This window comes from Zasmidium cellare (genome assembly GCF_010093935.1).
Source record: "Zasmidium cellare ATCC 36951 unplaced genomic scaffold M409scaffold_48, whole genome shotgun sequence".
Taxonomy (NCBI): Eukaryota; Fungi; Ascomycota; class Dothideomycetes; order Mycosphaerellales; family Mycosphaerellaceae; genus Zasmidium; species Zasmidium cellare.
In genome coordinates, this window is record NW_022986992.1 from 121918 (window position 1) to 146460 (window position 24543).

Consider the following 24543-nt stretch of genomic DNA (forward strand, 5'->3'; position numbering starts at 1 on the left):
ACGACTAATCAAGGAGCATCGATGTCTTTCCCCTGGGGATCAGCCTGAAACCAGCGCATCGAGACCAGAGACACGACTGGGATTGAAATTCCGGAACATAACGCCGCCGAGACGTGTACTTCGTATCTCTGTGTGTTTGGCTAATGATGGAATAGGTTTTCCTGGAGAAGGAGACGATGGCACATGCTATGAACGATAGAGAACATCGATAAGAGGTCACATCGTACAGGACATCTCAGTATCGATCTCCGCTAGCTTCGGACATCGAAGGATTGGAAAAGACGCAGGTCCAGGCATTGACCAATCATCACGAGCGTATTGGCACTTTTGTCTCTCCGGACCGCAGCAGACACCAACACTTCTTTCTCGTCGTCATCCACAAGACTTCGACAAGACTCAACCTGCACGTCCTCTGCATGGCACGCATTGCATAATCAACAGCGGTGCCTTCCCGACACCTGCCATGAACAAGGACAGCATCGCCAGGGCCGCGCGTATGAAACGCTCGCCGAGCCTTTGCGTCTGGTGCAACCTTTTGCACGACGCCATGCCTACCGTCGTGGAATGGGGGGCCGGCGACCATCGACCCGCCAAATCGGCTATCCTCGCCCATCAAATTGCACAATCATTTTGATTTGCATTCATTGGCGCCTTAGTGTTTGTGCTGACCCTTCCAGAGCGCCTCCTCTTCTTGTCTCCCCGGACATTGGTATTTTTGATCGCTCCGGGGGATTGGCATCTGGCATTGGCATTTGGGCTGTGGTGATGGGGGGCCAGCACGAATCTACTCCTTGTTGACTCCTTGTTCCTTGTCCAACACGCAGGCCGAACGACGATAGCCTCGCGCACTCGTGGATGACATATGGGCTGGCCATCCGCTGGGTAGGTTTCATGGTATCATCACACCTACCTTGGCTTTCTGTATATCTTTCGTACCACCCAACCTTTCCCCCGCGGTTTGCGTCGTTTGGTCTTTTGATCTAGGCTTCTGTTTGACTGCATCCCTTACTTTATCGGCGACGTACCTCTGCTCTACAAAAAGCTTGATCGAGCGCTTGGAATTTATGTTCGGTAGCTCCACGATGGAGTACATACTCGCAGCTGCGGTGTTGGGCTTGGGTATGTTTCAATCTTCATGGCTACGGTAAGATCAATGCTAACGAAGCTCAGGCACTACGGCATACGCTCAATCTCTCGCAAGGACATGTCCAGACACGAATCTCTGCTACTCGCTCAACATCCCAGAGTCAACCGCTTCCAGCGGCAATGGTGACATCTACTTCCAAATCAGTGCTCCCACAACCTACGAATGGGTCGCCCTGGGACAAGGCTCCGGGATGGCAGGCGCCAACATCTTCGTCGTCTACACTTCTGCAGACGGCCAGAACGTCACCGTCTCCCCTCGATTGGGAACCGGCCACGTCGAACCTCAACATAATGCCGATGCTCAGATCACTATCCTCGAAGGCTCTGGTGTGACCAATGGTGTTATGACAGCCAACGTCCGTTGCAGCAGCTGCAACACCTGGAATGGAGGAAGCATGGACTTCAGTACATCGAGCGCGAGCTGGATTCACGCCGCCAAATCGGGGCCATCCATGGCGACAGATGACGTTGCCGCGAGCATCAGTTACCACGACAGTGCCTCGCCGTTCGATTGGGACATGGCCACCGCAAAGGGCGGCAGCAGCGTCAACCCCTTCGCCTCGACCGCTGAAACTGGCAGCACTGACAGCAACAATACCTCCACCAACTCCTCCAGCACCACCTTCTCCTCCTCCAGCGCCCCCTTCGGCGGCGACATGGCCCTAGGCGACCGCGTCCAACGCGCCCACGGCGTCCTGGCCGCCCTCGCCTTCGTCGTCTTCTTCCCCATCGGCGGCATCCTCATCCGCGTCGCCAACGCCACCGGCCTCATCTGGATCCACGCCGCGATCCAAGCCTTCGCCTACGCCATCTACATTGCCGCGTTCGGCCTGGGGATCTACCTCGCCACCGAGACGGATCACATGAGCGACCACCATCCGATCATCGGCATCGTGCTGTTCGTGGTGCTGTTTTTCCAGCCGTTGAGTGGCTGGCTGCATCATTGGACGTTTAAGAAGAGCGGAGGGAGGAGTGTTTGGTATGTATCATCCATCCCTCACATCCTTTATCAATCTGTCAGGCTCGTAGCTAATTCTTTCGACTCAAGGTCGTGGGAACACATCGGCATCGGCCGCATCGCCATCATCCTCGGCATGATCAACGGCGGTCTGGGCATCAAACTGGCCGGCGGCATATCGACCGGCTACATCGCCGCGTATGGCGTCTGCGCAGGTGTCATGGGATTGCTCTATATCGCGGCGATCGTGTACGGCGAGACGAAGCGGAGGCGCAATAATGTCCCACCCAGCTACGATGACTCGCGAAGGGCGCAGTCGCGTGAGCTGGAGAGTCATGATGGATCGCCGAATGGACGTGGTTATTACGGAAAGGAGAAAGGTCAGTGATGGATGAGATCGAGATGAGATACCCCCCAAAATATACGGCCTGGATTTGAGATGGCGGAGGAGTTTGGATGGGATGGGATGGGATTCGATTCAGAGAATTTGAATGCATCTTTTCATGAACACTGTGTGTACCATTTCTTGAGTGCCCGCGCAAAATGATTCGAAGGCTTTTGTTCCATCTATTCTTTTTGCTGCTTTAAGACGACCTTCGGGCGGATGAGTTGGCCTCACTGTACCGTCTGAGCAGGCGTGCTGCACTCGCTGCCGGGTGACAGAAGTACAGTGACATCGACTCCCACCCTGGCGCATGGTCGCGTGTCTCCTCTGGTATCTCGCATGGATATCGTGTCGGCGTCCCCCGCTTGAAACGCTTCCTCAACAATCATCAACAAAATAGGGGTATCATCAGAACGTCTAGAACGTCTCTTCGTCCCCTGCAACCTCGGCGTCGCCTTCTGGGATCTCAAAGCCCTCCTAGATAGGATCATCAGAATTTCAAAACGTAGGATGTGGGGTTTCAGTCGCTTACCTCCGTAGAGTAGAGGATGGTCTGTATCTGCTTGAGCAAACCGCCCTCGTCCTCCTCGAGTGTCGGGTCGGCCTCCATGGCCTGCTGGATGAGGAGCTCGATATCACGGAGTTTGCTGAAGTAGAAGTCTCGCTCGCGCTCCAGTCCTTGTACCGTCTCGACTAGCTCTGCGTTCTTCTGCTGCAATGCACTGCTCGCTGCTCCGCCCGCCTGCCGGCTGTTGGATCGAGGGCCCGCGGTAGACGCACCGAGACTGCCCGCTGGTCTCCTCGCCGCACTGTTGGCCGGAGCCTTGCTGGGAGGCAGACTCGGAGCCGCACCCACACCCACGCCTTTCCGCCGACTTACCGCATCGTAGTCACCACCCGGGTAGTTCTGGTCCCAGTACCGCTTGGTCCACTGCAGGAACTCAAGGTTGTCCTGCATCTTGCACTTGACGAGCATCTCGACGGGAATCGGCCGGTCGATGTGGTGCTTGCGAAAGGTGTTGCTGAGGATTTTGAAGTTCTCGAGGTAGGCGTACTCGGCGGTGACGTTGAACTTGACGCGAGCCATCGGGACGTCGAGGAAGATGCTGTCGTAGATCTGGCAGAGCGCCGCGCTGGAGGTTTCGTTAGGTAGTCATTCGCGCTCACCAACTTGATCAAGCCTTACCCAGTGCCGCACTGCTCGACCTTGGTCATGTTGAGCTGCAGCAGGCCGTTCAGCCATTGCAGCAGCTCCTGCCTGTGCGAGGGGGTCAGTGAAGATGTCGCTTTGCACTGGATCAGTAAATGCCTAGCTCGTACCGAGACTCTCCCATGGTGGGCAGGTGGTGGGACGTCTGTAGCCGATGCGAATGTGGTGATCGTCAAGTGTGGACGGAGTTGGTCACGAGGCGTGTGGGTGTGTTTGGGAAAAGTGAGGATCCGTCAAACAGCGCAGCGCAGCGATGTTTGAGAGCGCATGTAAACATTGACGCCGGAGCTTGGCTTGGCACGACGCCACGGCTAAACGGCGGGCACGTGGTCGCGGGGGTCAGGAACGGCAGGAGCACATTTGGGGACGAGATCAATTTGTTGTTATCACACACAGGCGATTCGATCAAATGATAACAGTTGCTCCGTTCCACAATGGTCAGTAGAGCCCATGTCATTGGCTTCAAGAACGCGGACGCCAACGGATGTGCCAAAATGTTGGGAGAATCGATTTCAAAGACTTTCACATGATAACAGCATTCGATTTTGCCCTATCTAAACTCAAGGCCGTGCATTCGGCTCCTCCAATCGCCAAGAACGACTTCACCTTTGTACATAAACGTTCATCAAACATTCAACTTTGCTGGTTGAGTACTTCGCGCCCTTTACTTCTCTGCAAGCTCGAGCAGACCCTTGAGATCGATGGACTTTGGGCGCTCGATTGGCAGGCCGAGTGCACGATCCCAGATGAGCTGTGCCAATGGTCCCAAGCCTCTGCTGACACCGAACGTGGCAGTGTAGTACAGAGTGTTGTGGAAACCGTAGTGGTGGAACAAGACACCAGAGCTGCTGTCGACGTTGGGGAAGGGGTTCTTGGTCTTGCCATGCTCCGTCAAGATACCCGGTGCAAGCTCACTGTTTCGCTTGACCAACTGGAAGACTGGGTCCTCCGCGATCTCTTTCCGGCTTGAAGCAAAGTCCATGAGAGCCTCGAATCGTGGATCTGGCTTGCGCAGCACAGCGTGGCCGTAGCCAGGCACCACACGACCAGACTTCAGTGTGGTCCAGAGGTAGTCCTTGACATCCTGGTCGGAGAAGTTGGTGCCGATGTGGTCCTTCATTTGCAGGATCCATCGAAGGACTTCTTGCGCCGCCAAGCCGTGCAATGGACCTGCAAGACCTTGCAGACCAGCCGAGTATGAGAGGTAGGGATCACTCAGAGCAGAGCCCACCAAGTGAGTCGTGTGGGCGGAGACATTGCCGCCCTCGTGATCACCGTGAAGAGCGAGGTACAGACGGAGCAAGTCCTGGAAGTTCTCGTTCTCCTTGCCTGGCTTTCCAAGCAGGGCAGCGAAGTTGTACGACCAGTCCTGGCTGAGATCGATCTCGGCAGGGAGTGCACCTCCGCCGCAGTAGGCGTTTTGGTGGATCTTAGCGGCAATTGTTGGGAGCTTCGCCAGCAGATTGATGCTGTCGTCAAAGGTGGGCTCCCAGTAGTCTGCTTTGTTCAGTCCCTTCTCGTATGCCTTGGCGAAGACACTCTCGTAGTTCAGGGCAGAGACAGCGCAAGCGAATTGGGTCATTGGGTGGAGGTCTTTAGGGAAGTCGTCGAGCATCTTGTTCACGAAGGCTGGGAGCTGGGCCTTCTCAGCGAGCTCTCTGCTGAAGGCACGCACTTGGTTGGTGCTTGGGACTTGGCCTGTGAGGAGCAGCCAGAACATGGATTCTGGCAGCATCTCTGTACCACTCGTGCCCTTTGGCAGCTCCTTTTGGCAATCCTTGATCGTCTTGCCGTGGAAGCGAATGCCCTCATTGGCATCAAGGACCGAGCCCTCCCAGACCATGGCTTTGAGACCACGCATGCCTCCCAGAGTGTTCTCAATCTTGACATCTCCAATCACCTTGGACGAGTGCGACTTGACCTTCTTCAACAGCTCTCTCTTTTCTGGAATCACTTGTTTGAGTGTCTCCTTGAGGTCCGGCTCGGCGGTGGCATAGCTTCGGGTGGCATTGCAGACGTTCTGAGAGAGCTGAAAGGAGTTGTTAGTACAGCCTTAACCTGCCGACACTCAATCCCTACCTTTGAGGCTCTCAGAGCTCTCGCAGCAGTTCTAGTAGACAAGGCCATGTTTGTTGTGGAGGGGTTGGGTGGGAGGAAGTGTCAAGTCGAGCAGAAGCAGGTCCTCTGTCCTCTGTAAATTCTTTGCCAGAGATCCCGAGGAATACTCTCGACAGCTATTATTTCCGAATAGTCTTCGCAGCTACTGCGCTCTCAACGAAAGGGCACCCTGCACGCCGGCAAGAGCTGTTTCGGTCATCGTCGACCTCGGCTACGACGTCGATTTTCTGGGGAACGACCCAGAGCTCTGACATCTGCTTCACAACATCCGATATCGCACACCTTGCCGACGACAACGACCCTTTTCCTAGGACTCCGCCACGGTGCCGTCATTAAGTATTGGTGGAATTGTCGTGGCTAGGCCTGCTTGGAAATTGAAAGTGCGAGGAAGCAGCGCAACACGGGGACTCGTACTCTACAATAATACTTAACATGGGCCGGTAGAGAACGATCAAAGTTTCGAAAGACACCCACAACATGTTTCGAACGGCATCAAGAGCCTTGCGGCAACAGAGCCGGTGTTTATGTCGACCAGCTGTCAGCCAGCTTGCACCTCGAACTATTGCCTACGGAACAGCACACATGTCGTCAACCCTTGCGCCTGTACAGCCTCCTTTACCCTCGACGAGACCAACAGACTCTTTCCAGTTGCTGAAGGAGTCCGAGAAGCCAGATGCCGAGCAAGAGATCTTCGATCAGCAAATACAACAAGTCAAGGATTGGTGGGCCAGTCCGAGATACAAGGGCATCAAGCGTCCATATAGCCCAGAAGATGTCGTGAGCAAGAGAGGATCGTTACAACAGGTCTACCCTTCAAGCCTCATGGCTCGGAAGCTGTTCAACCTCTTGGAAGAGCGGCACTCGCAGAAACAGCCTGTACATACAAGTAGGTCTTTCAATAATTTATCGATCATAATGTCAATACTGATTTTTGTCAAAGTGGGTGCTGTCGATCCCATTCAAATGACCCAACAAGCACCTCACCAAGAAATCCTCTATGTCTCTGGCTGGGCTTGCTCGTCGGTTCTCACCACTACCAACGAGGTCAGTCCCGACTTTGGCGACTATCCTTACAATACCGTTCCCAATCAAGTACAACGCCTGTTCAAGGCCCAGCAACTACACGACCGCAAGCATTTTGACGCTCGTATGAAGCTCAGTGCTGCGGAAAGGAAGCAGACGCCATACATCGACTACATGAGACCCATTGTTGCGGATGGAGATACTGGGCACGGTGGGTTGAGTGCTGTGCTCAAGCTTGCAAAATTATTCGCTGAAAACGGAGCTGCCGCTGTCCATTTCGAGGACCAGCTCCATGGAGGCAAGAAGTGCGGGCATCTTGCGGGCAAAGTCTTGGTACCCATCGGTGATCATATCAACCGCCTGGTTGCGACAAGGTTCCAATGGGACTTGATGGGCTGCGAGAACTTGGTCATCGCGCGCACAGATAGCGAGAGCGGCAAGCTTCTCAGTTCAGCAATTGATGCTCGCGATCATGAGTTCATCCTCGGCATCACAGAGGACGTGGAGCCCTTGGCGGAGACGCTCCAGATGATGGAGCTCAATGGCGCTTCTGGACCAGAGATCGACGCTTATGAGGCCAAGTGGGTGAAGGACCACAAGATGGTCACTTTCGATGAGGCCGCCGAAGCTCACATCAAGGCTGCTGGGAAAGACCCGCAAGCATATCTGAAGCAGACGGCGGAGAACAGAAACCTGCCATTGCACCAGCGAAGAAAGGCAGCGGCCGAGGTGGCTGGAAGCCCTGTTGTCTTCAACTGGGACACTCCACGAACGCGTGAAGGCTTCTACCACTACAAGGCTGGCGTTGCCGCAGCTACGAAACGTGCCATCGCCTTTGCGCCATATGCAGACCTGCTCTGGCTTGAGACTGGAGACCCTAGCGTGAAGACCGCCGCCAGCTTTGCCAAAGATATTCACGACGTGGTTCCGGACAAGAAGCTGGTCTACAACCTGTCACCAAGCTTCAACTGGTCGGCACACGGCTTCAGCGACGAGGACCTGAAGAACTTCATCTGGGATCTGGCCAAGCATGGTTTCGTGTTGCAGTTGATCTCGCTGGCAGGGCTCCACAGCACGGCCACGATCACTAACGAGCTGGCCAAGGCGTACAAGACGGAGGGCATGAAGGCCTATGTTGAGATTGTGCAAAGGAGAGAAAAAGAGGGTGTCTGTGACGTCCTGACGCACCAGAAATGGAGTGGTGCCAACTATTTGGATGGAATCATTGGCGCCATCCAAGCAGGAAGCAGCAGCAGCAAGAGTATGGGAGAAGGTAATACGGAGGGGACCTTCTAGACGTTTAGGCCTATGTAAAGTCAATGTACCAAAAACATGTCTTGAAGAATCCCTGCACCTTCACGGCTCACCTTCCTCTGTTAGAAGCTCTCGTCACATGCAGGCGGCGGACCTCCCGAAAGCTTGAACGCGACAGGGATCCTGCTTTACGTTCATTGACGCAACTTCTAAACTCACCAAAACCACCTCACAACACCCAAATATGGACCCGAAAGACCTGACGCCGGCACAATGCGTGCTACTGACCGTCCACCTCGCCTTGGAATCGAATATCAAAGCACTGCACACATTCACGCCCTCCCGCCTCGACGCCCTCGATCCTGAGCTCGTCCTGCGCATACTCCTGACATATCTACCGGAGGCTCTCGACCCGCGCGAATACACGAACTACGTTGAAGAGGTTGCATCAAGACTATACGTGAACATCGATCGGGAAGACGTGGAAGTCAACACATCTCCCGTCAAAGACATCTCGGACGCACAGGCGCAGAAACGTGTCAAGAAGCTCCATCTCTTGGAAATACTGTCACCTTCGTTTCCACCTCATGCGCCGAAAGATCTACTCACTTGGTTCCTTTGCCATAGGGCCTATCGGATAGATGCAGAGACTGGTCTCCTGAACCTAGTTCCTGCTTTGATTGAGCCGTTCATAAACCGCAATGACTTCATCCGGACCTGGTATATCTCCGTGGTGCTTCCGTTGCTCAGGTTGGAGGTTGAATATTACCCTGAGGACGAGGCGGTTTCTATGCCATTGTCGGATTTCGAGAAATTGAGCGGCCGGGGAGTTGTGGACGTGTTGATGAAGAAGGCATCCGAGCCAGGGGACAGAACCGCTAGCGAGTCGGCAAAGACAGACAACATCGGAAGAGACATTAAGAGCCTCGTAGGTCCTTGGATGTACGGTCACACCGAACGCAAGCGGAGAAGGCTAGACCATGATCATGAGGAAAAGAGCTCGAGTGGCAATGACAATGAAAGTGTCGAGAATGTCGCACTTGGGGTTCGAAAGATCGCTCTTGAAGGCGTAAGCGCTGATGACAAGACTGGACACGATTGGGAGTACATGTACCGTTGGCTGGTGCATCATGCTGTGGACAACTTCGAGCTTGTCTCACGAGCCGTGGAAGAGTGGGAGGGCCCGGGAGATGTTGATCTCGGAGGACACGACAGGGGAGGGGTACATTACCTTGATGAGGAAGAGCAGCGAAAGTTGGAATTACAGTACGCTCAAGCTGCATTTGCGAGCTGTTACGCTGCTCAAGCCAACAGTCCTGAGACTGTCCGCAAAGCCCACGACATCCTAGCACGACTCGCAGAGCTACTCGAGTTTATCCCACCCCCTGATCTAGCGACGAGCGTCGACTCCTTACCTCGTATCGAGAGACATGCTACCAAGCTGGATGAGTCGCAGACCGTCGCAGATTTACTACCGGATGCACTGCTGCGCCCTGAGCATCCTCTGACAACCCCACGACTTGAGGCGTACATGCTGCTACAGACGATGGTATACAGTGCATACCAATTCTCCGGACTCGGATACCCACTGTCGCTGCTAAACGTGGCCAAGCTGCATTTCTACGCCGATTCTCAGGAGCAGCTTGACGTGTTGAGACGGATTCTGCGGCACCTGTCGAAGAATGGCGCCCGCAAAGACGACACACAATGGACTGCAGACCGCGCGAAACTGCTCTGGCTCTGGAACTGGGGAATCGAGCCTGACGACAACGATCAGTCGAACGAGGGTTGCGGTGTGCTGGGAAAGATTCCTAAGGAAGCGTTCGAGGAAGAGATGCTCAAGACTTTTGTCGACACAAGCTGTAAGTCAAACTTCATTTGCTTGTGCCGGGACGTTGGCGGGCTCCCTCGTTGTTACTGTCTCTCCTAGAATCGCCACTTACGGTTTGCTCAGTGGAAGACATAGATCCTGTGCAAAACACGGACACCCTAGGCGGAGTGGACAGCAACGACATTAGCTTTCCGTTCGTTATGACTGAAGAAGACAAAGATCGAGTTCAAAACAGGGGAACTGACTGACATGGCTTGCGCAGGCTTCGAGTTGATAGGTAGTCTCTACATTTCTGATCCATCGCACGCATTGCTGTCGCCCTCGCGGGTAGAACAGATCATCCTGGATAAGGCAATGGAGGCATACGACAGTGCAAGCAACGGCAACAGAACAAGAGGGGGAGTGAAGCGAGCCAACGAGATGTATGTGTTCAACTCAAATATCGAATATCAACGAGTACTGATAATGTCTAGCATCACTGCCTTTCGCCCACGCTTCCCCAGCAGCACCAAGTTTGAAGAAGCCGCAGCGCTCATTTCTGCCACACATGCCCTGTCTTTCTATTCTCTGACCTTGCAACACGGCGTTCCCTTCCAGCCAGTCAGCATCCGAGTCAGTCATGACCCGATATCTCTAATCAGCAAAGTTCTCGAACAGAACCCGAGAAGTTACACCCAGCTGGACGACCTCATTGAGATTGCTCGCAACCTTGTCTCAGCAGGTTTGCATTTCGACGAGGATGATGAGCATGCCTTGAACGGTTCTGAACCAGCAGACCCGGATTCCGTTGCGAAGCGTAGGAAAGATGCCGAGCGACGAGTAACTTTCATGGCGATACAAGCTGCGCTCCAGGAGCACGATTTCGAGACCGCATATTCATACATTGTCAGCAGACTCACACCCTCTGGTGCAGACATAAACGGTCCAAACAATGACAGAAGACCTAAACACCAAAAGAGCTCCAGTCGATCGAAGAACGAGCCTGATGATGACATTTCATGGCGAGCAGCCTTCCTGGCGGGCCGATATCGTCCACAAGAGAGCTCACCGACTCTTCGCCGCCTAGAGCAACGTACAGAACTACTTTCACTGGCACTCCTCCTTGCGCCTGGCTCCGCGCTCACCGAGATCCTAGCCGCGTGGCGTCGCTGCGAAGAGGAGATGACATCCCTTCAGCTTGCCCAACAGGAGGCAGAGGATGAATTCGACGACAGAGCCGACAAGCGAATGAGTAGTGGCCCATCTGCGCTCCCGGGCAACTTTACCGTTGGAGGCGAGCAACCGCAATTGATCCTCAACCAAAAACGTCGCGAGATGGGACGTATCGGCGCCGCGAACAGGGGCAACGATGAGACGCCATTGAGCATGTTCGATCTCACTCGGAATGCTGCGAGAGCTTTCAGTAAGAACGCGTTCCCGTTGCAGGGCGCTGCGAGATCGTCGGGAGAGCAAGAGAGGTCCATGGAGGCGAGCACGGGGAGTCTAGGAAGTGATAGGCCGACGAGTCCGACCGATGCTCAGCAGAGAGTGAGGAAGAGGGACATGGTTGCCAATGCGGCGAGTGGTGCACTTGCCAGTGGTCTTGGCTGGGTGCTTGGAGCAACGCCTAATCAGCAGCAGCAACAGCAGCAGCATTAAGATTAGACACGCGAGTAGACGACTGTACATAGACCACGACCGTGAAGAACAACAATGATGATGATCATTAATGCAAAACAGACATCGAAACGTCTCAGAATTCCGTAAACGCCTACGCTAAAACTTCTCGACAATCTTTATATCCATCTATTATAACCGTACACGTCCATCCTCCGGACGACCGCCGAACCACCGCGCCAGCCCTGAGCCGCCTGAATCATCTCGTTGATCCCGCTGCATCCACTTGGGCGCTTTGAACGCACTGCCTATGTTCTTCATCCATTCGGGCTGCTCGGCCGTGTCGAAGGTATTCCGCACCCGTTCTGTGAAGTCTTGGTAAAAGTGTCGAGGGCTGTCATCTTCTTGCACCTCTTCCTGGTTGGTGATGGAGTTGAATTGGCGGTTTGCTTCGCGGATGTTCTCGTCTCGGAAAGGTTGACGGGGTTCGTTCCTTTCTGTTCGCCGCGGTGCTGGGTTCGTGGTCGCTGCGGCGTCGCGTTCGAGGTCGAGGGAGGCTCCTCTGCTGGCGAGGCCGAGTGTGCCCTCGGCGCTACCGGATTGGATTTCGCGTTCGATGAGGGAGCGGCCTTCTCGCCAGCCGCCGGTCCCGAAGCCTGAGGGGTTCTCTTCGCTGTCGTCTTGTAGGACGCCGAAGCCGAAGACGTTCTTCATCTTGCCGTAGAGGTTGAAGAGCGTGGCTAAGGCTGGGATGAGCAACAGACAGGGGAAGAAGGCGCTGAAGCCGTGGCCTAGCGGAGTGAGGTCGATCAGCTTTCCGAGGAAGAAGTGGAAGCTGGTCTTTTCGTAGACTGTCGGTGGCATAAGTGTGATGAAGTTGTAAGATAGGGGCACCGTGAGCTTGGCGACTTGCAAGCTGTACCAGCACGCGCTTTCGGCGTATGTTTGTCGTTTGACGAGCGCTCTGTTGCCCCAGACTTTGACGTCTGAGATTGCGTAGAGGGCGCTAGAATCCATGTACAGGAGCCATGCTGCCGCTATCAGCTGCCCTGCGAAGTTGACCTTGCCACCGCTCTTGGAGTCCGGGTGATGCACAACCGTGAGCCCAATGACAGAAAGCTGAGGGGCAAACGATTTGACGATTTCGCTCCACACGATCAGGACGGAAGCAAGCCCAAGAAATCCTGAGAAAGCCATCCGCACATAAGGTAGCACATTCATGTGCAAGTGATATCTCATCGTCGGGGTCAAAAACGACATTCGTCCAAATATCGAGGTCTCCTGTGGATTCCTGCGACCCCAGTCCAGTTTCTTCGAGGAAGCCGAGTCAAGAATAGTCTGTGTATCCTGTGCCTGTTGGCATAGATTTGCCCATTCGTTTACAAACCTCGCTTTCCTGTGCCGTGCGCGTTTGAGTTTCCGAGTAAGATCCGCAAGATATCGATCGGTCACCACTGCTGGAATGCTGGGGTTCGTTGCCTGTATCGCGGCTGCTGTACCAGGGCGCTGGTCCAGAATCGTCGAAGAATCGGCGAGCTCGTCGATCCACTCTTGCTGTTCTCTAGATGCACCTCCTTTGTGTCTTTTCAATTGATGCACTGTATGCTCAAGCTCTTCCAATTTGTCCGTCGCTTCATCCAATCTGTCTTTCAATTTTGGCGCCTGGGCCTGCAGCCTGCGAAGTCTCCCACTCACGCTGGCGTTTCGGAATATCGTCCTGGGAAGAGCTACCAGACCGTGTCCCATGAGTCCAATAGCCAGCGTCAATCCCCACGCGTACGCCAATGCCATTACGAGACCTTTGATGCTCGCGACATGGAATCCATTTTCGAGTATGAAGTATACCAGTCCTGCAGTACCAGTTGCGAGCGCAATCAGCTGATAGCGTAGATTCGATCGCAACGAATAAACGATTCGGCTCCTCGCATCCCTGTATCCTGAATCGCAGTACTCCCCCAACAAAGGCAGAATAAACCAAGTGAGCATAAACGTAAGCCAGTACGTTATTCTCCATGCGACCAGAATGACTCTTTCCGGCAGCCACACGCCTCTTGAATGTTTCGTATCATTGCCGTCTGCCGAAGCGAGGTCGATAGGCACCAAGAGAATGATGCTCGAGGGCAAGGCGAGAGCCAGGAACACCGGAACCAGTAGGTACGATGGCGTCGATCGTAGAGGGAGGTAATAGCGGATTACCAGGAGCGCGATCGTGGCAATGACGAGAATGGAGAGGACGGCGAAGATGCTCGAGCCGATGGACGAGACTGCGGCCGTCCTGACGTCGCCAGCCATGTTTATTGTCGGATCAGGCTATTGCAGAGTTCGAGTTTCGGCGCAGTATCGTATCTCCATCGCATACAACTAAGCTCCAATACCGTATGCGTTCCGTCCGTAACGTGAATGTTATTGTCGATGGTAAGGTTGTTGTTGAAAGGCAGCCAAGTGCAGTTGAAAGATGACGATAGGCGACAGGGTTATGCCGGGTCGTATCGCGTGGCAGAAGGCGAGCGCGGGTCAACGTCGGCAGTCGCGCCGCATCCATGCCTACTCTCAGATAGGCCGATACTCACGATACCCACTCCCCTCTTGTGCCAACGTCACTATGTCTGCCGAAATGCTCTTCAAAAGCCTTGCTAGCCTCACCTGCGCTCCTTCCAGACATCAACATCGACCACCATCATGGCCGCCGAGATGAAGCAATGGCAGACGGGCCAAGATGGCCTCGATAAGCTGACCCTGACCACTGCCAAGATCCCAGAGCCCACGGACGGGGAGGTTCTGGTCAAGATCAATGCTGTATCGCTGAATTACAGAGATACTGAAGGTACGGACACGCCGCCAAGGTTATACAATCTTCGCTGACGTTCCCAGTGTGTATGGGTCTGTACTCTCACCACAAGTCTGTCGGGCAAGCCAGCAAACTCGTGCCATGCAGCGACATGTGTGGTACCGTTGTCGATGCCGGCTCCTCTTCGTGGAAAAAGGGCCAGCGTGTCATGTCTATCTTCAACCAAACCCACCTCACTGGTCAAGTCAAGGAGAAGGACATGGCTTCTGGACTGGGTCTCCCTCTCGATGGTGTCCTCACCGAGTACAGATCTTTCTCAGCCGAGTCCCTGGTTGTAGTCCCCGACTACATGAAGGATCAAGAGGCCTGTTGCTTACCCATAGCCTCGGTCACAGCTTGGATGTCGTTAAACTGCATGCGCCCAAAGGGCCAGCCAGCCGCCGGTGGCGAGACTGTCCTGCTCCAAGGCACCGGTGGCGTTTCTATTGCTGGGCTACAGCTTGCGCACGCGGCTGGTCTGAAGACTATCGTTACATCTTCCTCAGACACAAAGCTGCAAAAGGCCAAAGACTTGGGCGCCGACTACATAATTAACTACAAGGCAACGCCTGAATGGCAGGAGGAGACCATGCGCATTACCAATGGCGAAGGTGCTGATATCATCTTCGAGTGCGGTGGCTCTCAGACGCTACGCAAAAGTTTCGACTGCGTTGCCTTTGGTGGATTGATCGACTGCATCGGCTATCTATCTGGAAAGGAAGACGCTCCAGGAGACAGGCTCAACACCAACGTCCTCGCTTTGCGTCGCAATGTCACTCTCAAAGGCATCCTCAACGGACCCCGAGACCGCTTTGAGGAAATGGCCAAGTTCTATGCCGAGCACGAGATCCATCCAGTGGTGGACAAGATCTTCAACTTTGAAGAAGCCGCCCAAGCCCTGCAATACCTCTTCTCCGGCGGGCACTTTGGCAAAGTCGTTGTTAGGGTTGCATGAGCCCAACTTTAGGTCCACTTAGGGTACGTACGAGACGCTGTTGAGCCAAACAACGTGGCACGGTCTCCGCAGCCGAAAAGCTTTCTCATCAGCAAATGCTCTTCGTAAGAGCATTGACGACCACGTCGGCCGAGCTACACTTACTTACAAAGGAGCGCTTTCCAACTTTGTCCTGACGTCTCGCCGCTCCGCGGACCCTTCAATGTCCCGGAAGACAGCTCGCAAACATTTACTGCACTCAACCGACACTTCAATTCTGCCACCTATCAATGGCTAACAAGATATTTAGGTCGTTTGCAACGAAGTACGACCTTCATATCTATGACAAATTGTGGTCCGTTTCCTGTAGCACCTTAACTTACTCCATCACGAACGCTGGCTGTGCCGCCGATCTACCTAAGAATAATGAGAAGGAAGAAAGTAAGACATTAGTTCCATCTCACTTGCATCCCCCGACTTCACCCTTCTGTCGCCAAGTCCTTATTGACAGAGTTCAAACGTCATTGCAACATTCCACCCTGCCATGGCCTGCATGGCTGCCACCACCTGGGGCATTCCTGGCATTTGTCTCGGCTCCAGTTCTCTGGCCTTGCCGGTCCGTTGATTGCTCCCAAGAACCAAGTCTACCGATTTGACGTCCTTATCAAGTCTCGGAATGCAAACGATACCTCTTGAGCAAGTCTTGGAGGACACCGAGCCGATGGTGTGGTTTCAACATGCTGCCATTGCAACCTCCGATTGGCGTCAATGTGGCAGGCCATGCAAGATGCCGTGTTGCTCTTCGCAACAGTGCCCAATGTTAGGGCGTGACGCGATGGAGGTAAACCTATTATGGCTTGCACACTTGCATGTTCAGGTGGCTCCATGATCAACACGACAGCCTGCTCTAGCTGCGTCAGCGGATGACATCCTTCTCTTGAGTTGGTTCACGCCGGAAGGAGTGTTTGTTGCGGGTAGCGCACATCTCCCGCCAGCAATCGACGCAGGGTGGCAGATTCCCTCCAGGTCCGACGCCACAGACGCAGCAACAAAAAGAGAGAACGTCCCCGGGTCATTACCATGGACCATGTCTGGACGGATCGTCAAACCATGCTCGTCACGGAGAAGGTGCGAACACCATCGGAACCTAGTCTTGCTTTCTCAGACGAATCTTTACTGGTTCCAAAAAAGTTCGTTCAAGTGCCCAGCGATGTTGCAACGGAATTGTATTCGAGAGGCTTCAAATTCGACAGCTATGGCGTCGTCACATTCAGCGACAACAGCAAGATACATCCCCGTCGTTGGGGGTTACGGAGGAAGATCTATGACTCGGCGCTCATTTGCTTCCTGGAGTTGTTCATGACCCTCATCAGCAACACCGGATCATCCATTGCCCTGGAGTCGTCAGCAAGTCTCGGACTAGGAAGGACGGTCGCCCTCGTCTGCTTCACGACGGTCTACATGTTTGGGCAAGCACTTGGAGGCTTGGTGTTTCCCCCGATGGCAGAGTCATTCGGCGGACGGACCATCTACGTATCGACGACCTTTGGTTACGCGATCTTCTGTTTAATTACAGCAGCATGGCCGAATGTTCCATGCATCATTATTGGACGATTTGGCTCTGGCTTCCTATCTGCTATGCCCGCGGTTGTGGCGGCCGGCAGTATCGAGAATATGTGGGATCTGAAGGCTCGCATCTGGCTGATTCACATCTGGATTGCTACTGCAGTGCTCGGCCTCGCTCTGGGTCCGCCTATTGCCACATACGTGAGCACGTCTTCCTACGGATGGTGAGTACGAGGGCTTCATATTGAGATGACGCTTGCTAACCGTTCTAGGCCGTGGATCTTCTACGTGGCCGCCTGTGTCGCCGCAGTCTCTGCCATTCTCTGCTTCGGTATGCGAGAATCAAGACCGTCCCGCTTACTCCGTCAGCAAGTCAGACTCATCGCCAAGAAGACGAGCTTCGATGGTCTCTCCGTCGAGGATGACGAGACGATGCCGAATATCAAGACGTTCATCAGAACGTCGCTTACGCTCCCCGTGCGACTCTTCATACGCGAGCCAATCATCTTGTTGACTTCTATTATGGCTGGGACCGTATATGGAGTCACGTACCTTTTCAGTGAAGCATTTCCCGTCATTTATACCGATGGATACGGTTTCACGCATCGGCAGGCCTCGCTTGTCTTCATCGCCATTGCCGTGGGAGTTGCATTTTCGATCCTCCCTCGATTCTACGACATCTGCATGACCAAGCGACGGCGGAGACAACGTCGCTTTATCGAACCCGAAGACAAGCTGTTTGGCTTCTACCTGGCCGCGCCTGTACTGGCGATCGGCCTCTGGTGGTTTGCGTGGACGGTGCCTCCGCTCATACAAGGAGTCAGTCCATGGGCATCCATCGTGTCTGTTGCATTGTTTGGATTCGCGGTCGTGGAGTTCGATAATGTCCTGTCAGGATACCTGACCGACACCTACGCTACATACGCCGCCTCAGCGAACGCACCCATGGCATTCCTGCGAGCAGCACTATCCAGAATCTTCCCTCTCTTCGGCACACAAATGTTCTCCAAGCTAGGCGCCAACAACGCCCTGTTCATCCTCGCAGGCGTCGCGACAGCCTACTGCGCAGTCGCCGCATGGTTCGGACTCAACGGCAAGAACATCAGACAACGCAGTCCGTTCGCAGAGAAGACATGGGCGGCATCGCAAAGCTCCGAGCGATTCCTCTACATCTCAGCGCCCATCCAACGGCCTGAGAAATGCATTGTCATCGATGGGAAGTTCTAATTCAAAACCTATACCCCTGTGGAAAACGGCAAAAATGGGTGCTTTGAGGCGAAAGGCACGGAAAAACTTCTCGGTTGTTAGATTATTTCCTACTACTACAATTTCGTATCTTTCGATTTCGATGGCGGTGGGACTTCGAATCCAAAGACCTAGATCGGGTGTACGTTAGCAACGACTTGCTGGCATCTAGAGAGGAGACTAAAGGGGGTTTTATTACCGCAACGGACCCGCGTCCAGATTCCATAGACACGTTTATTATCACGGGCACGTTGGTTCGGAAGCCTTCTTCCGTTGCTTTGATCAGCTCATCTGATGTTCGGACGAAGTATCCTTTGCCGCCGACAGCGTCTGCGACAAGATCGTAGCGGGTTTCGTATCCCAGACTCCATGAACGTAGACCATTCGCACCGTCGCCTCGTTTAGTGGCTTCGTGCTGGGCTTGCCATTCCTCTCTGCTGTTCGCGTGGCCGTGGTAGACGCCGCCGTTGTCTATCGAATTGTCAGTCACCGTGCGATGGAGAGAATAACAAGAATATGCATACTCATAACAAAAACCAAAACATCCATCCCAAACCTCGCCATCGTCTCCACCTCCATCCCCGAAAACCCAAACGCCGAATCCCCCACAATACACACAACTTTCTTCCTCCCAGCCATCCCCGACCTCGCCGTAGCATGTGGACCATTGTACGCCTCCCACGCGGCAATCGCATAACCCATCCCCACGCCCATCGTACCGTGCGTCCCGGCGTCGAGGCGCAGGCGGGGATGTTCTTGGAAGAAGCACGTCCGGGACGTATCCATTGTGCGGGCTCCTTCGGCGATGTAGACGATTCTGCCGTCGGCGGGTGGGCTGAGGTTGTCGAGGGTGGTGCGGATGTGGTAGAAGGCGTTTTCGATTTTGAGGGGTTGGAGGTGGAGGTGTTCGAGGTGGGATTGTTTCGTTTCGTTGAGGGTTTTTTCTTGTCGGAGGCGGTGCCAGTAGGGCGTGTTGTTGGGATATTGCCATTTACTCAGTTCGATCTGTAGTTGCGCTGCGAACTTGGTTATGTCGGACACAACACCGAGTTCTGCGTCTCCGCGGTTTTGGCCGATTACATCTGCGTCGATGTCGACTTGGATTAGGCGGGCTGTTGGGCTGAACTTGGGTGGTTCGCCGAAGTGGAAGATCCAGTTTAGTCTTGCTGCGAGGACGAGGATCACGTCGGCGTTGCGAAGGGCGCTGGAACGAGCAGAGGAAACATTGCAGGGATGTGAGTCTGGGACCACGCCTTTGCCCATAGGCGATGGTACGAAGGGTAGTTGCGTAGTGTCAATCAATTGACGAAGGCTGTCCTCTGCCCTGGCGTAGGCACAACCCTTTCCAATGAGGACGAGAGGAGCTTTTGCGTTTTGTAAGACCTGTGCGATCCTTGAGACTCTATCTATGTCTGGAAAAGGGGCTGGTGGTGGGGGAATCGCTATCCTTGGTTGGTGCTTGAAGTCTACTTTGCTTCGAAGCAGGTCTGCAGGCATGTCGACAAATACGGCACCTGGACGTCCATACCACGCTGTTCTATACGCTTTAGCGATCGGATCGATTGCGTTGTCCTTGTTCGTCCATCGAACAGCGGTCTTGACATGCGGAGTCAGCAGGGAAACGGCGTCGAGTTCCTGAAATGATCCTTTCGTCAACAAATATGTCTCGCTGGAGCCCGCAAGCATGAGGAGAGGGAAGCAGTTGCCGCTGCTGTTGATGACTCCGGCTAAGGCATGGATTACGCCAGGTCCGCCAACTACGAGGAGACAGCCTGGTTTGCCGGTCAGGTACCCGTAGGCTGTGGCAGCGTATGAAGCGGCTTGCTAGACATCATCATCAGCCCGCCCTTGAGTGTGTATTGGCGTCCATACTTCATTCCTGAAACCCAAGAAACGTATGCCGAGATCGATAGATGCTTCTCCAATAGCCGTGATGGGATAGCCAGTCAGACCAAATATAGTGTCTATCTCTAAGGACTTTAGTGATCGAGCAACAAGCTCTGCTCCGGTGATACTCTCAGCCATAGTAGTACATTGTCTTGTCTGTTGGAGTCAAAGAGAGAATGAAACCGATCAGATATGGGATGCATCAAAGAAAGCGAGTCAGGATGAGGAGAAGCTCGGCTGTGAAGTAGAATGAGAGTCTCTGAACCTTACCGTCTGTGACAGGCGGTCAAGCCCACAAAAAGCCTTGAGAGGTCACTTTTGCTCAAATACCGACTACTTTGATAGAGTGGAGAGCGATTCCATTCCAGTCTGATCGTTCAACGGCAGGTCCAAGGTGATGAGTGTCTCTGCTGCGTTACTATTCGTCATGCCCACATAGAGCGACTGAGATGGCATCTTAACAGAACCTTAGTCGCCCGGTTGTCCTGATCCTGCTGAAGGGGTTGAGAAAGGCTTCTCGAAGATGCCATGCGAGGAGCAGACGTTGAAGTGAAGTGCGATCTGTTCACACACGCCACAAAAAGCTTTGGCCACTAACGCCACAGTTTGCGTCACCGCAAGCGAATCGACAGGAACATGTGAAGGCTCTCGCCTTGAAAACAAGTCCATGTTTCCTTCTCCTGCATTTTGCACCATGCTTTCATGACACGACCTTCTTGAACCTTACACTCACAAAGCGCACCACCTTACCTATGGCCACCAGGCGGACGACAAGGGTCGAAGTCCCAATCCCCCCTGCATCAAACGGCGTACCAACAACACCCAAGGCCGACATGAAGCTCGATTCTCCACCACCTAAAGGCTCGCCTTTCCTCCCGACAGCCCTCGAGGCCTTCCTACTCTCAATATATCCTGCCACCCTCGTTCTCGGATCACTGTTTAGCACACTGCATCCGGCAAGCCGACAGGCGACCTACCTCCCAGTCTCGCAGTCCTACGATCCTCGGAATGCTCCCAGCTATTTCGCGAAGAAGAGCAACGTCTTCAACGTCTATTTCGTCAAGATTGGCTGGGTTTGGATCACGGCAGCTTTCTTCCTGCTCATATTCTCCCACTCCTCGCTGGGACCACCGCTTCGATTACAAGCCACTCGCCGACGCGTTCAAGCTTTTCTGCGCTACGCGTGCGTGACTGCGACTTGGTTCTTCGTCACGCAATGGTTCTTTGGCCCGGCAATCATCGATCGCAGTTTCAGATGGACGGGCGGCAAGTGCCAGGCAATCGCTGCCGATACTGCGGAGGACCTAGCAAACAAGATGGAGGCAGGTCAGGTCAAAGACGTCTTCACGCACGCCGCGTGTAAGGCTATTGGTGGACAGTGGAGCGGCGGACATGATATCAGCGGCCACGTCTTCTTGCTCATCTTGGGCAGTGCAATGCTTTGGCTGGAACTGCTTCCCGCAGTCATGCGCATGGAAGGTCTTAGAGAGGCTCGAAGGATCTTGACGGCAGATGGTTTGGTGAGGAAGGCCACGTACGAGGCCGAAGATCAATCGACAGATGCGAACGCGGGAAAAGAGATAGGCGTCGGAATCCAGGCGGCGTTGGCGGTCGCAGGCCTGAGTTGGTGGATGCTGCTTATGACTGCAGCGTATTTTCATACCTGGTTCGAGAAGTTGACTGGCTTGTTGGTTGCTTTTGGTGCGATCTATGCTGTTTACTTTCTGCCACGAGCGATACCTGCGTTCAGGCAGGCAGTGGGTATGCCTGGGGTATAGGGCAACATCAAAGCTCTTGGTTATACGATTCAGCGATGGATATACGATGAACGACGCAACTCTACTGACTTGACGAGATCCTCCTTCATTGTTCGGAGTTGAATGTCTCGCATGAACTCCGAAAGTGAACTCCGAAGCCTCCATGTTGGCCATTGAAAGCCACGACATCAACGACGCGTATCCCTTCGAGCGATATTCTGGAGCCTTGTCCCTTTCTATATATGCAGACCGAGTTCGTCGATCGGTGACTGTGTCTGTCGGCCTTCTCGCCAAATGACATACGTGACACTCTGTTACAAAGGTGCGATTGATTAATGCCGTGCTTCGTCGAACAGTCCAGGCGGCCTAACTCGCAGCTTCCAGATTCAGCTTGGTTCCCAGCTCGCACAATCGACTGACGAGTCTCGCTATCTCGAACCCTGCGGGAGGGAGCTGATAGACACATCCATTGGACCACCTGTATGCAACCCCGCCAGTGCTCGGAGCGCCTACCGACTGTTCAGCTCTCGATATTTCGCTGCCTAAGGACTAGCTCCTCCTCCAAAATGCAGAGACGCGCCACATGGTTTGAGAAGGTCGCATTTTGTAGAAAAAGTAGGTCTTTTCCTTCGTCTCCATCTTTCTCGTCAAGCCAAGCGCTTTGGAAAACGGTGCTCTTTGGCCGGCACTCACTTGTACCAAGCACAGAATGGCCGACACCGGAATATATGAAGAGGACTATGATTCCGACTCCTCCGCCCTTGGGGTTGACTCGGACGTCGAGTCGAATTTCGCTGATTCGCCAGCAGACGGCTATTTTTCAGAAAGACCGCATCCAAGGGAGACATTCGTAGAGAACTCTTCAATATCAGCCGCTGCGGACGCAAAGGCAAGGGAAAGGGCGGAAGAACGAGCCAGTACCTCAACAGCAGTGCCACCGTCGCAGTTGAGCTTGCCAAGCTCTCCGACAAGATCAGTAGAATGGGCTGAAGCAGAAACACCATCTGCAAACCAAGAAGATGCGCCTCCAGACTATGAATCCGCAATTTCCAGTCGTCCGTCAACGCAGAGCCACCAGCCGTTTGGTCAAAGTCAACAACCCAATTCACAAAGGCAAACCAGTGTCGATCCGACAAATCTGCATGGGAACTCGCAATTGGGACGACCTCCAGAACAACCTTTGTCAAGCACTGCAGCGGATCAGCCACTATTCGCAGCAACCAGCGTGCCTGTGAGCGCACAGATCGTAACTTTGGGACGCTCCGCAGGCCCTGAGCATTTCTCAGATCATGGCCCACAAAGCATGAGAGACGCTGATGTGCCACCCTTGGATGAGGAGAGTGGCCTGCTCACCGGACTCAAAAGCAAAAAGAAGCAGAGAAGATGGCGCTTGGGTTGTTGCAAGTCCATGTCAATATGCAACATCATCCTTTTTGTGGCGATTGTCATCCTGGTCATCATAATCATGGGCGCCGCTGACGATAGGAGTGAATCAGGCAAGCCTGACAATCCACACGAAGGCAACGGCGGCGAGGATAAATCACCCAAGAACCCAGTCATCCCACCAAAAGATCCGGCAACCATGCCATCGCCCCCATCGACGCGGCAGTGTCCATACGGCGAATACAGCGAGATGAAAACGTACGACTTTGAAAACCCACAGAACTTCTCATTCGTTGAGCTCATAGAAAGCTCGACTTGGGTATCGAACAACATCCATGGCAAGATTACCGTACAACCAGCGCAAGAGGAGCAAGGGGTTGACATTCGACTGTGGGTGAACTATGCCACAACCAGTCCTTGGAAGGTTGTGGATTCGGACTATGTCAAGACAGAAGACTCTTTCGTCTTACAGCTACCGATCATGGAGAAGGCAGAAGGTGGCGACTCCAGGAAGCCTTGCCTGTGGGTGAACGTCAGGGTTGACGTTCGCCCAGGAGTTGTGCTGGATGCTTGGGAACTGTCGACGGGAAACCTGGAAATCCAGGTTGAAGACGGTCTTTTCAATCGAAAGGACGGCGAAGAAGAACTCGCGGCTTTGCAAGTGACAGGACCGTCGATCTTCAACGCTATTCGAGGCGCTGTGCACGTCGACTACTGGTCTTCTCGAGAGACTGAAATCTCGACGATCTCTGGCTCGATTAAGGGCACCTTCGCGCTGCTAGACCTCCTGTCCGTCCAGTCACAGTCGGGATCCATCAATATAAATGTCGACCCGAGGAAGGCAGACGAGAAGAACCCGCGACCAGCTGAATTCATCGCAAAGTCCAATTCCGGGACTGTCAAGGCCTATTTCCCTCAGAAGGGCAACATCCCCGAGAGACAGTATTCCAGTCGTGTCGAGACGACGTCTGCTTCTATCTCCGGCGAATTCATCCTGGGTGAACTGACCTCTATCCACTCAACCTCCGGCACAATCAACGCCCAACTCCTTCCCTTCTTCGACCGCAAACAGCGCTCGACCATGCACACCGACACCCGTTCCGGATCCACTCATCTCCGGGTCCTGCAGCCTTACTATCCTGGCGAGGGTTGGACCGAGAACCACACCACGCACAAATCCACATCGACGAGCGGCTCGATCGATATTCTCTACCCCGACGAGTGGTCGGGCATGATCGACGAGCAGAGCACGAGTGGTAGTCTGAGTGTGAAGGGCAAGGGGGTGCGGGTTATCTCGGATGGAGGATATTCGCCTGTCGAGAGACATCTCATAGCACAGAAGGGGTATGGTGGTGGGGAAATTGGGGTTAAGACTACGAGTGGGAGTGTCAAGGTGAGGTTTGGTGATGAGTGAAGGATGTGA

The 24543-nt window shown here is 53.9% G+C and overlaps 11 protein-coding genes across 11 annotated transcripts; 7 read left to right on the forward strand and 4 right to left on the reverse strand.

Annotated features, from left to right (window-relative positions):
- Positions 1-1082: 1082 nt before the first annotated feature.
- Positions 1083-2492, forward strand: M409DRAFT_70425 (iron reductase domain protein; the record flags this gene model as incomplete). Its single annotated transcript, XM_033818724.1, has 3 exons — positions 1083-1144; positions 1202-2125; positions 2195-2492. The coding sequence occupies 3 exons, from the start codon at positions 1083-1085 to the stop codon at positions 2490-2492; spliced, it is 1284 nt and encodes a 427-aa protein (XP_033661348.1).
- Positions 2493-2906: 414 nt separating this feature from the next.
- M409DRAFT_70426 (uncharacterized protein) lies at positions 2907-3823 on the reverse strand (the record flags this gene model as incomplete). The annotated part of the gene is made up of 4 exons (XM_033818725.1): positions 2907-2966; positions 3022-3622; positions 3676-3747; positions 3810-3823. The coding sequence occupies 4 exons, from the start codon at positions 3821-3823 to the stop codon at positions 2907-2909; spliced, it is 747 nt and encodes a 248-aa protein (XP_033661349.1).
- A 540-nt stretch (positions 3824-4363) lies between these two features.
- Positions 4364-5826, reverse strand: M409DRAFT_70427 (uncharacterized protein; the record flags this gene model as incomplete). The annotated part of the gene is made up of 2 exons (XM_033818726.1): positions 4364-5728; positions 5779-5826. 2 exons carry the CDS (start codon positions 5824-5826, stop codon positions 4364-4366), a joined length of 1413 nt encoding a protein of 470 aa, XP_033661350.1.
- Positions 5827-6399: 573 nt separating this feature from the next.
- M409DRAFT_29083 (uncharacterized protein) lies at positions 6400-8136 on the forward strand (the record flags this gene model as incomplete). Its single annotated transcript, XM_033809300.1, has 2 exons — positions 6400-6703; positions 6758-8136. 2 exons carry the CDS (start codon positions 6400-6402, stop codon positions 8134-8136), a joined length of 1683 nt encoding a protein of 560 aa, XP_033661351.1.
- A 202-nt stretch (positions 8137-8338) lies between these two features.
- On the forward strand, positions 8339-11563 carry M409DRAFT_29084 (uncharacterized protein; the record flags this gene model as incomplete). Its single annotated transcript, XM_033809301.1, has 3 exons — positions 8339-9956; positions 10188-10347; positions 10399-11563. The coding sequence occupies 3 exons, from the start codon at positions 8339-8341 to the stop codon at positions 11561-11563; spliced, it is 2943 nt and encodes a 980-aa protein (XP_033661352.1).
- A 150-nt stretch (positions 11564-11713) lies between these two features.
- M409DRAFT_70430 (uncharacterized protein) lies at positions 11714-13813 on the reverse strand (the record flags this gene model as incomplete). The annotated part of the gene is made up of 1 exon (XM_033818727.1): positions 11714-13813. One exon carries the CDS (start codon positions 13811-13813, stop codon positions 11714-11716), a length of 2100 nt encoding a protein of 699 aa, XP_033661353.1.
- Positions 13814-14200: 387 nt separating this feature from the next.
- On the forward strand, positions 14201-15303 carry M409DRAFT_70431 (uncharacterized protein; the record flags this gene model as incomplete). Its single annotated transcript, XM_033818728.1, has 2 exons — positions 14201-14345; positions 14393-15303. 2 exons carry the CDS (start codon positions 14201-14203, stop codon positions 15301-15303), a joined length of 1056 nt encoding a protein of 351 aa, XP_033661354.1.
- A 1089-nt stretch (positions 15304-16392) lies between these two features.
- On the forward strand, positions 16393-18075 carry M409DRAFT_70432 (uncharacterized protein; the record flags this gene model as incomplete). The annotated part of the gene is made up of 3 exons (XM_033818729.1): positions 16393-16410; positions 16474-17072; positions 17121-18075. 3 exons carry the CDS (start codon positions 16393-16395, stop codon positions 18073-18075), a joined length of 1572 nt encoding a protein of 523 aa, XP_033661355.1.
- Positions 18076-18170: 95 nt separating this feature from the next.
- Positions 18171-20118, reverse strand: M409DRAFT_70433 (uncharacterized protein; the record flags this gene model as incomplete). The annotated part of the gene is made up of 4 exons (XM_033818730.1): positions 18171-18224; positions 18293-18564; positions 18618-19917; positions 19966-20118. 4 exons carry the CDS (start codon positions 20116-20118, stop codon positions 18171-18173), a joined length of 1779 nt encoding a protein of 592 aa, XP_033661356.1.
- A 695-nt stretch (positions 20119-20813) lies between these two features.
- On the forward strand, positions 20814-21758 carry M409DRAFT_70434 (uncharacterized protein; the record flags this gene model as incomplete). Its single annotated transcript, XM_033818731.1, has 1 exon — positions 20814-21758. The coding sequence occupies one exon, from the start codon at positions 20814-20816 to the stop codon at positions 21756-21758; it is 945 nt and encodes a 314-aa protein (XP_033661357.1).
- Positions 21759-22446: 688 nt separating this feature from the next.
- M409DRAFT_70435 (uncharacterized protein) lies at positions 22447-24534 on the forward strand (the record flags this gene model as incomplete). Its single annotated transcript, XM_033818732.1, has 2 exons — positions 22447-22650; positions 22684-24534. 2 exons carry the CDS (start codon positions 22447-22449, stop codon positions 24532-24534), a joined length of 2055 nt encoding a protein of 684 aa, XP_033661358.1.
- Positions 24535-24543: the final 9 nt, after the last annotated feature.